The sequence below is a fragment of the Homarus americanus genome, unplaced genomic scaffold, assembly GCF_018991925.1.
Source record: "Homarus americanus isolate GMGI-L3 unplaced genomic scaffold, GMGI_Hamer_2.0 scaffold57965, whole genome shotgun sequence".
Taxonomy (NCBI): domain Eukaryota; kingdom Metazoa; phylum Arthropoda; class Malacostraca; order Decapoda; family Nephropidae; genus Homarus; species Homarus americanus.
The window spans coordinates 3,594,877-3,606,294 of NW_024725031.1; the positions used below are offsets into that span (position 1 = coordinate 3,594,877).

An 11,418-nucleotide genomic window follows, 5' to 3' on the forward strand; every position below is an offset into this window, starting at 1 on the left:
AAATGGCCATTAGTTGCCACTGTCATCAAAATGCCCGCCTCCCCCAGTTCCTTTCTATTTACCTTCTCAACTCGTCTCCATCCCCTCCAGGGCGCGACACGAACGAAAGCAGCGACAACGAGCAGCGGCTGGTGGTGTGGAAGGTGTGGTGGAGAATAACCAGCGACGAGGCTCTCAAGACTCCATGGAAGACTCCAGCCTGGACGCCTGGAAACCTTCCGTGTACTGGGTCATGTTCTACCTCACGCTCGCCTCTGTCGTCGTAGCTTTCCTCGGCGCCGTCTTGTTTATGGAGGTCAGTTGCTGCTCCTTAGTGTCTCAGGTACTTCAACTGCTAACCTCCTGAAGATTAGCCCACCCCAGCTTATTATTCCATCTGAAGATTAGCCCCACTAATGCTATCCTAACCTATCTTACTCTACCTTAACCAACCACCACCCCCCCCCCTCAGGTAGCGTTACGTTGGTTAATCATCAGGTGAATTAAGCCGAGATGGGGTGGGGATCATCTTAAGTTAACCTCACGTAACAATCAGGGAAAAAAAACAGCGTATCACCACATCCTCAAGAAATTAATATACATGAAGTAAGTTATGCAAATAAATCACTGTAGGTGCGCGTGATCCAGGTATATGCTGATAACCACAAGGAAAAAGAAACCCCTGAAGATGTTATATACCGTATTGTAAGTCATTGGTCTCCCCCCCAGGTAGAGGAATGGACCTACGCTGACTCACTCTACTTTTGCTTCATTTCCTTCGCCACCATTGGTTTTGGAGACTTTGTATCCGCTCAGGTGAGATGACATATTAGCATGTTAACATTCTACTTGTTAGTAATAGTTCAGTACTAAGGTAAACAGGGAGTATAGTTTAGTGTGTGTGTGTGTGTGTAGGTCAGCACAGCCTCTACACACTTACATGTATTGTACAGTCCTCATAACTTTCATATATATATATATATATATATATATATATATATATATATATATATATATATATATATATATATATATATATATATATATATATATATATATATATATCACACAATAACGTCCTCATTATGCTGAATCAATATCAACTTGTGTGACGTTTTTATTCAATACCTATCAATGTATGTATGTATGTATGTACAGTATGTGTGTGTACGTATGTATGTATAGTATCTATCTATTTACAGGAACCCAACGCGTTCTACGGGTCAGGATTACACACCTACCGCTTCTTCAACTTCGCCATTCTTGTTGTGGGTTGTTGTTGCATTTATTCCCTCTTCAACGTTATATCCATCACCATCAAGCAGTTTCTGAATTGCATTATTAAGGTGAGGACACGCGTGATAGTAATGACTCTCTCACGCCCCAACGACCGTATACTCCCACACCCACACGCCTCATCATCCCGGACCACGCCCATACACTCCAACAACTGTATAACTAACACCCATACACCCCAACGGCTGTATAACCCACGCCCACACGCCCTATCAGCCACATAACCCACGCCTGGTTTACCTCCCACAGAGAATCGCGTCGTGTTGCGCCCGAGGTCACTGTAAACCCACACCTCGAAGGAATGCCGTCTCTCCTTCACGGCTCCAGAAACACGCCATCAAACGTATTGAAGGGGACATCGATTCTATGTACGGATCAGAGACAGAGAGGAAACTATCAGGAGAAATGGTCTCTATGAGGGAGTACATCTCGACCAACAAGGTGAGGTTAGGTTAGGTTATGAGATTAAGTTAAGGTGAGATAAGTTTAGGTTAAGGCAAGTGAGATTAGGTTCCCTTTAACTGTGTGAGTTGAAAGTTAGGTTAGGATAGGTTACATCAGGTGAGATTAGGTGTATGTTATGAATAAGTAATATAGTAAGCAACTCAAAGTATTTTAATTCAGTTGAAATATATTTCAGTTAGTAATCATATTCTGAGGTGGGAGTGGAATCTAAAATACCGCCTGTCTTAAAGTCTGTTCTCAGAAAAAGACCGCTTATAAACACCTGTTAACACCCGGTAATTATTTTGGAAAAAATGGAAATTATAACATTTGTCAACATCAAATCACGCGTACAAAAGATGACACTCAACAAAGGAAAAGGTTGCAACACTTACATACCTGTATATATATAATTAAGAACGCCAACACTGCAGCACTCACACTATTGGTGCATAAGAAACACTGACAAGGATAATGGAGAACACACATAACCTAACCTATCGAGTGTTTGTTGTCAATAAACCATGACACGTCAGAGAGGTCCACACTTCCCAGTAAACATTGGACTCCCGCAAGGTGTGGAAGTGGAGGCCGCCCTGTTTGTTTACTGACAATATACGTCCATCACTCAGGAGCTCCAGACACGTACTGTATAACATCATCTATCATATGTAAAATAACTAGTAATTAAATATATTTTAATAGGTACATAAGAGACGTCGTTGAGGCATGTGTCTTTTGTGGTTGTATAAAACAGATGGGAAGTCAGTTGGTAATATGGACATGTGTCTTTACTTTAGAAAGAGACGTAGAAACAGCTGTTCACCTTCAAATACAGATTTTTTTTGTAAATCAACTTATTACCGACGCCTCAAGATGGTCGACAATATCTAGTGAAGACATAACTAAATGTTCCATGTTTTCTATAGACCAGTTGGATATCATCATCGTATATAAAAAAACCATTTACCTTTTACTAAAGTTTTAATATGAGCCTCGACCCTGCCACAGCCAGACAAAATATTCCTTCAAAAATTTGCAAAATAATCTAGTCAAAAACTGGTGAGTTATAAATATCATTAGAGAGTTTTCAACAATTTCTTTATTCATATGTGTAGAAATAGATGAATTTATCAACCAATAAATAAATGAGTATTATATATCTTCTCTTAACTGCATTCCACTTATCACATCACGCAGACGAACCTTCCCAGGATACAAGAACAGGTACAGTACACAGTCAGATCTTACTTCATACTGGCAACTAGTTACTGTAGTGCTGGTCTGGTCAAGGGTCCTTTTAGGCTCCAACCTAACCTAATCTAATCTAAATTTATTAGCATTGTGACCCAAAAGTAATGGTCTTAAGTGTTAATAGTTAGGTCTGGTTAAGTTGGCGCCTATTAAGACTGGGCTCCACTTATCCTCTGGGGTCCGTTTGACCAGCACCCACAATTCTCCGCGTCTGCACAAATCTCGTCCTGGTGTTGTGAGTCACGAGTAACGTCAATATCTATCCAGTAAAACTGTCATAAGTGTTGGCTCTCTACAGTTGAAATGTCCGGATTCCCTGACCCTCTGTACATAAAATCTCTCTCGATTAACTATGGTTGGGTGAAAGTATCTTATTAAAGTTGAGTTTCAGGGCAATTTGGACATCCTTTCAGCTGCCAACGTTGACATGGTTTAAGTTAACAAGTTACGGTACATCTCGGTTAGCTGAAATTTATAGCATGAACGCTTATAAGAAACCCGACCCATCATGGCTTCACCTGTGGTGGACCGGGGAGGGAGTCGCCATTCTCAGCAGATCATTACTCGATCAATATTTTGGTCTATTTTGGTCACAACATCCAGACGCAATCACTAGCACAACCCACCATAAGCGCTGCGCAGGACACGGACCACGCTGACCTGCGCAGCATTATACGCACCACTAAACAAAAAAAAACTTACCAGAAAAAGAATCCTATTTTGAATTGTCTAAACATCTCGTAGTCACACACGTGCACCACTTAAACTATAGCTACGGGAATGATCTAAAAACATGTTATCTAAACAGTAATAAATAGAAGATAAACACAGTCTCAACCACACAATAAATAATATGTACAAAAAAGAAACCGGGTCACATTATAGTCTAGTTAATGTTATTACTCGATGCTGAGCCACAGAGCGTAGGGATGGGTTGGGTAGTGGCGAGGTGGTGGTAGTGGAAAGGTCACTGGAGAACCTCGGGCGCCAACCCTAATAGGACCCAACCCTGACAGACCCCAATTATAACAGGTCCCAATCATTATAGATCCCAATCATAATAATTAGGGTAAATTAGATTGGGGTCCATTAAAATTGGGGAACATTTAACCTACAACCGTTAAGGCGAGGTGGCACCAGCATGGCGACAAGAGCGAGAGATGCACAAAACATTGACACTACTGAGACGTACGTGAGTGTGTGTGTGTGTGTGTGTGTGTGTGTGTGTGTGTGTGTGTGTGTGTGTGTGTGTGTGTGTGTGTGTGTGTGTGTGTGTGTGTGTGTGTGTGTGTGTCATGTATTCTTCACATATTGTGTTATCGGAATCTCCCTTAATAATGTACAGGTATTATCTCAGAAACATCGATTGTATATAATAACTAAATATGTTGGTACTGGAAGTTAGTTTTACTGAAGGATTTATGACATATGATGAGCTGAATTTGTTGCCACTTGTCCCATAATGCCTTATATTATTGCCAATTCATTATTTTCTTTGTGTTTTTGTAACCAGCTGGACCAGAGAACGAGGGACCTACTGCCTCCACTAACTGAAAAAGGTGCAGGATATATTTATCTCTATTTTATAACATATTTCTTCAACGTTATCCAGCAGCACCTGCCTGGATGACCACCACCACAGGAGTCGTCGTCATGAACACAGTCGACTCTTTCTTTTGTCTACCACACTATTAACACTGAGCATCTGCTTTACTTCTTATTACCATGCAACCGGCACCACACATACACACAGTCCCCCTCAGCTGGTACAAGTGGTGGTACTCGGTGCCAGGTGGCTCCTCATAATTACCTGTATGGCTCCTTCCTTCCTTCCTTCCTTCTGCTCAAATATACTGTACATACACCACCAGCCTTGGCCACAATCACTGGCCTCAGCTTTTAAACACATTCACCATCATCATCATCATCATCACTACAGTCTCGTGAAGAACAACTTGCTACAGACATCACTAATCCTGACATCAATACTTCATCACTTACATCCTTGTCACATCAACGCTTAGAATGAAACAAATAGGTACAACAAAAACTGCCAGAAATATTCTCAATCACTGAAGGTTTATTATGTAATGTAAAAAGGATTCAAAACGGACGCTGATGAAATTTTCAGTATTGACGATTTTTGCGTTACAACATCGAAGTGGTTTGATTTTGCACACGCCTCCCTGCTCATGCATGTCACCTGCACAATTCCATAATGCAACCATATGGAAATTTACGTACTCTTCCGTACCTTATTGCACCTGATGATTAAACCACATTAACGCTAACCTAACCTAACCCCCAGGTAGCGTTAAGGTGTTTGATTGCCAAGTAATATAAACAAGGGTGCTTAATCTTCATGTGATTCCTATATTGATATTTTTTTCCAAGCTGAACAGAGATTGACGGCCGCATGTTCTGTACTTCAGCCTCATTACAAAGGAAATTAAAAACAAACAAAACTATATTATACTAATAATGAACCTGATTGCCACATTAACACTTATCTTGTATGTTATTAGTTTGTAATGCTTTTTTCTCTTTTATTCTACTTATCAAATTAACTCAAAAGCTGTCTGACCACACAGTCGAGTTGTTTCCCCTAAACATAAGTAAGTTACAGCATCAACAAGTCGTAAAGTATCGCTAGATGTTAAGATCATTAGTTAACACACGGGTAACGTAACTTAACAGAGCATTAATGTTTTACCACATTTAAATTCAGTTTTAAAATGAATCTAATCTACTCGACAGATAACAAGAATATCCTGCCGCAAAGCGCAATGGTTTCAGGTTTTCTAAAAATTACTAATGACGGTCGATAATATTTACATCATACATAGAATTTCACAGTAATGGAGACAGAAACAAAATACACGTACGATAAGTATAATCACAGTTGGGGAGTGAACCCAGGTCTTCCTGTGCAAGTGGTGAGTGTGGATGCCACCATGCCATCACCATCCTCAGGTAATAGTAATGGTTGAGGATCTTCAGGCAGGATGTTAAGTGATTCTCTCGAACCTCTTATTCACTTATTCACAGGGTGACCAGGGTGACCAGGGTGACCAGGGTGATCTCTCATATAAATAATAAATTATCCTCAGTTCTGTAAGTGGTTCCATGCAGGAGTGGCTTAAAGAAATAGGCATTACATTTTCAAGTAATTCGACAAGGAACTTTGAGAAAATTAACTTTAGGCCACATTGGCGTGTCTGATCGTGGGGTAATAGTTTCATTTACATTAATCAAAACGCTACATAGACGTGAATGCTACCGAGTGTATTAAAACTAACCAACATATTACACACCAGTCCCTTCTCTACCGCGCTACCAGGCGTCCTCTGTGTTATTACTGAGCCTCTTTTCCTCCTCCTCCTACTCCTGTACAGGTCTCACTGGCGGTAATGCAGAAGCAGCTGTACGAGACGGCACAGATGAGTCGAGGTCACACGTCCTCGCCACACCCTCGGCCAGGTCACGAGGAGCGCTTTACGCCAGGACAAGTTGGCCCCCTCGCCATCGCCTCCTCCAAGCTCTGCGACCGATCTTAGCCGGGCCTCATGCCACCCTACCTAGCCTTCGTCCAGGTGCTCACAAGATCGTACGATAATTTCCTCTTTTTTTAACCTACCTGGGAGATATGAGCACGTATCTGGCCGAGATCTCTGTGGTAACATTAGTGAGTCAGTTACTCATAGTTGTTTTTTCTCACCACCAGTTAAGGGGAAATTAGACGTACGAAATTCTGAAGACCCGGGTCATGAAGCGTTCCTCCAGCCCTCGGGCAACCAACCTCCCACCTTCTCCTTTATACAGTTAAACCTTCAGGAACTTTTACTGTGTATTAAAAACTAATGTTCGAGAAACTATGTATTGAAAATAAGAGGTTGATCTATGATAAAAAAAGGGACAAATCAATGTGATTAAAAAGATAATATAGTAATAGTTCAAAATAGCCATTACAAGTTCTTCAGTACGTGAAGCTGTGATTGAATGAACCGGAGAAAATGATTGGAATGTATCGAAACATAACAAATAGTTGAACATTTAGCAACACATTTTTTTCTTTACGGTAGCAAGTGTAAATGGTTGAATAATGATCTCTTGTCAACTATGACTTATTGCAATATATCACTATCCATCAACCTATCTTTACACCTGACATACCTGAGAATATAAATTTGTAACTTACTATTGTCTTATCTGGAGGAGTTTCTCGACCAACATGTGAGTTACAGAGATGGTTGGTAACACACTTGTCCACAGGAGAAAAACACATCATTTACGTTATTGCTATAGTGATGGCTGCCTTAGGGGGAAAAGCTGAATACAGTGAAATCTTTATTTAACGGACTATATGAGAGACTGTAATCCGTTATATCGAGGCGCATTAGATATGGGATCTCCATATAATGAACAATTATCCGTTAGATTGATGTCCGTTAAATGGAGGTTTTACTGTATATATTTATTTCATAATGGTGAAGTGAACTGAGAGTGCGAAGCCTGTGTGTGTGTGTGTGTGTGTGTGTGTGTGTGTGTGTGTGTGTGTGTGTGCGTGTGTGTGTGTGTTGTGTGTGTGTGTGTATGTGTGTGTGTGTGTGTGTGTGTTACTTATAATCTATGACGAGATAAAGGATGTCTATACGTATTGTTATCTCAACCTTCATCCCAAAGATTTCTACTTTTAAAAGATAGTTAAGCACATACAGTATATCTCTCACTTGGCTGTAGCATTGGATACAGTGACGTGACATTTATCCTTGGTACGAGAGACATTTAATACCCTCTTCATATATACCTGTATATAATTTTCCCAACGTTTGAAAAATTAGACAAACATTACTAACACTGCCTCTACATGATCCACAAAAAAATGGGGAAATAAATCAATGATCTTAAAAAAAAAATGATAATAATATTTGTGTGGTAATCTGCCCCGGGAATATTTAAGGAAACTCCATTCTTAAGAGTCAATGGAGGAAAAATCTGTCAGAATTAAAATGATTAAAACAAGCATATAAAAATTTGTTTTAGTTGTTTTGTATGGAATTACACTCTCCCATACAGCCCGTTAAATAGTGTACCACCTCATCGCCTCGTCCACCTCACCTTACAGATAAAACCAAAGATGAGGCTGTTCACTTTACTGGACCATTTATTCGTTTTTATTTATTTTTCAACTAATGTAAAATAACGAATATGTACAGTACACATCTGCCTATTCCTGAAGACTGGGACCATGGTTAGTTAATTCCTCTAACAATGATTCATTGTGTTATGTAAACAAGAAAACACTGTAACAATGGGCCGTTCGCCATCCACTAAGTCCTGTCCTAACTCGTAAATTATGAACCCCGACATTCAGACTCGTGAACCCGTATGAGTGGCCACATTATTCTGTCCATAAATGCTTCGGATTCACGGGTCTGAATCTCGAGTTCATAGTTCAGGAGGAGTGACGACACGACTTTTGTGAATGACTGTATGTAGCCTCTTCATATAAGATAAATTTCCTCATTTAGTAAAGTATTCTTTTCTTTTAACACTGATTTTATCCCTTGAGTACGATGTTTTAAGTCACTGTTGTGCTGATGGTGATAACATATGTCTGTTGGTGAAGGAGGTATGTTAATAATACGGTCTTAGGTCATTATGTCGGCCATGTTTGTATCCATTAAAAACGTTATTTTCCCTCCTATATAACTTGAGCTCTGAGGACAACTGAAAATAGACCAGAAATAATACAGATTTGTAAAGAATTTTTTTACATTCAAGTGACTCATTACGGTTTTATTTTTGCGAGTAACGAGATGACAGCCGTTACCAACACCAGGTATAGAGTAACGAGATGACAGCCGCTACCAACACCAGGTATAGAGTAACGAGAGGACAGCCGTTACCAACACCAGGTATAGAGTAACGAGATGACAGCCGTTACCAACACCAGGTATAGAGTAACGAGAGGACAGCCGTTACCAACACCAGGTATAGAGTAACGAGAGGACAGCCGTTACCAACACCAGGTATAGAGTAACGAGAGGACAGCCGTTACCAGCACCAGGTATAGAGTAACAAGATGACAGCCGTTACCAACACCAGGTATTGAGTAAAAAGGTGTCAGCCGTTACCAACACCAGGTATAGAGTAACGAGATGACAGCCGTTACCAACACCAGGTATAGAGTAACAAGGTGTCAGCCGTTACCAACACCAGGTATAGAGTAAAAAGGTGTCAGCCGTTACCAACACCAGGTATAGAGTAACAAGGTGTCAGCCGTTACCAACACCAGGTATAGAGTAACAAGGTGTCAGCCGTTACCAACACCAGGTATAATCCAAACGCCAGGTTTTAGATGTATATAAAATGTTATTATATAAAAGTTTACGCCTGTTGAACACATGTAAATAAAATTCTACCTTATATAAGTCTGTCTAATATCCTTATGGTGTGTGTGTGGGTGTGTGGGTGTGGGTGTGTGTGGGGGTGTGGGTGTGTGGGTGTGGGCGGGTGTGGGGGGTGTGTGTGGGGGTGTGTGTGTGTGTGTGGGGGTGTGGGTGTGGGTGTGTGGGGGTGTGGGTGTGGGTGTGTGTGGGGTGTGTGTGTGGGGGGGGGTGTGTGTGGGTGTGTGGGTGTGTGGGTGTGTGTGTGTGTGTGGGTGTGTGGGTGTGGGGGTGTGGGTGTGTGGGTGTGTGTGGGTGTGTGGGTGTGTGTGTGTGTGTGTGTGTGTGGGTGTGTGGGGGGTGTGGGTGTGTGTGGGGTGTGTGGGTGTGTGGGGGGTGTGGGTGTGGGTGTGTGTGTGTGTGTGGTGTGGGTGTGTGTGTGTGTGTGTGGGGTGTGTGGGTGTGTGGGTGTGTGTGTGGGTGTGTGTGGTGTGTGTGTGTGTGGGTGTGTGTGTGTGTGGGGGGGGTGTGGGGGGTGTGGGTGTGTGTGTGTGTGTGTGTGTGGGTGTGTGTGGGGTGTGGGTGTGGGTGTGTGTGTGTGTGTGTGTGTGTGTGTGTGTGTGTGTGTGTGTGTGTGTGTGTGTGTGTGTGTGTGTGTGTGTGTGTGTGCGCGCGCACGCGCCACTGCCTGGGCAATACATATTTACAGAGCTCCAATCAGACCCCATGGACTACACCAGTGGATGAAGGCAATGCAAGATGGGCAGGCTACTGATGCGAAACCCAACAAACTGGCTATCTCTTATCGATAGTCGGTGTTTACCAGTGCGAGCAGAGGGCTGCTCCTTACAGCATCACTCGAGAGAGCGATCACATGGAGTCCAGGCGGCCACGCCACCCTTTAAACCATACATTTAGCGGAATCAGGACCTCTTGTCCGTAAACACCGCCCACCCCCCAATCTTTGATCGGGTAAGGCAGCAGACGCCAGTACTCACTCGTCAGTACTGACGCCAGCGGTGATAACACTCCCGACGGTGCCAGATTCTGGCGAGGTCACAGGTCCCCTGGGGGGGGGGGCATCACTCGGGAGGGCGATCTGCGTCATGATAGCCTCGACACCCTAAACTGTACATTCATCAGATTCAAGACCTCTTGTCGTAGACACCCCAGCCGCCACATCTGACGAGGCAACAGGCCGCGTGGGGTGGGGGGGATAGGGGGTGTGGGGGGGTGTCTACCGACAAGAGGTCTTGAATCAATTATTAACACCTTGTGTACGAGGTCCTCTTTGTACTGATAAAAACGTCTTATCAGAAATAATATTGAAAATATAATGATTGGGGGAGACTTTAACTGTATTACCAACATGAGAGATTGCAGCAATCATGACAACAAAGGTTTGGTGTCCAAAGCCTTAACAACTCTTATAAAGGATATAAAACTTAAGGATGTTGCCATGATACACAATTATCAACCTGAGTTTACATATGTTAGGGATAAATATGGGTCAAGAATTGATTGGCTTTATGTTTAGGGGATTGAGAACAAAAAAGTAAAATGTGATACGGTTCCAGTCAGTTTTTCAGATCATTCAATGGTTCTGTCAAAAGTAAACATTAACAAAAATGTAAAAGTAGGTAGAGGTTTCTGGAAACTGAATTGTAGTATTTTAAACTCGGATGAGGTACAGGAAAACTTTGGAGTGTTTTGGAAACATGTTAAGGAGAAAATAAACAAATACCAGAATATTTTACAGCGGTGGGAACAATGTGCTGAACCAGAATGCAAGAACTTTTTTATAAAAATATGTAAAAGAATGTCGCAAGAAAAATATGGCCTAATTAATTTATTTCAAAGTAGGTTAAAAAAAACTTTATGAAGATGCTATATACTTTGATGTGAATTATGAAGAAATAAAGGCACTGAAAACCAGAATAAATGAATTAAGGAACAAAATTTGTGAAGGTGTTAAAATAAGATCCAGAATAAAAGACAGAATGGAAGGAGAAAAGCTTTCCCACCATTTGATCTGTAAAGAAAAAAGTAATGGAAA

General features: G+C 41.7%; 1 protein-coding gene across 3 annotated transcripts in view; it reads left to right on the top strand.

The window, feature by feature from the left end:
* LOC121864651 (potassium channel subfamily K member 13-like) overlaps positions 1 to 9,402 on the top strand; it is a 47,182-nt gene extending 37,780 nt beyond the window's left edge. The window contains exons 4-10 of one of the 3 annotated variants that reach the window (XR_006088626.1): positions 91 to 295; positions 709 to 795; positions 1,182 to 1,325; positions 1,525 to 1,716; positions 2,920 to 2,946; positions 6,369 to 9,195; positions 9,272 to 9,402. Coding sequence is in view for 2 of the 3 variants with exons in the window: in XM_042363775.1 (XP_042219709.1) it covers positions 91 to 295; positions 709 to 795; positions 1,182 to 1,325; positions 1,525 to 1,716; positions 2,920 to 2,946; positions 6,369 to 6,530 (817 nt within the window). In the remaining variant the exon portion in view is untranslated. Of the gene's footprint in view, positions 1 to 90; positions 296 to 708; positions 796 to 1,181; positions 1,326 to 1,524; positions 1,717 to 2,919; positions 2,947 to 6,368 lie in introns of all 3 variants that reach the window. The other 2 variants (XM_042363775.1, XM_042363776.1) reach the window with 2 other exon arrangements.
* Positions 9,403 to 11,418: the final 2,016 nt, after the last annotated feature.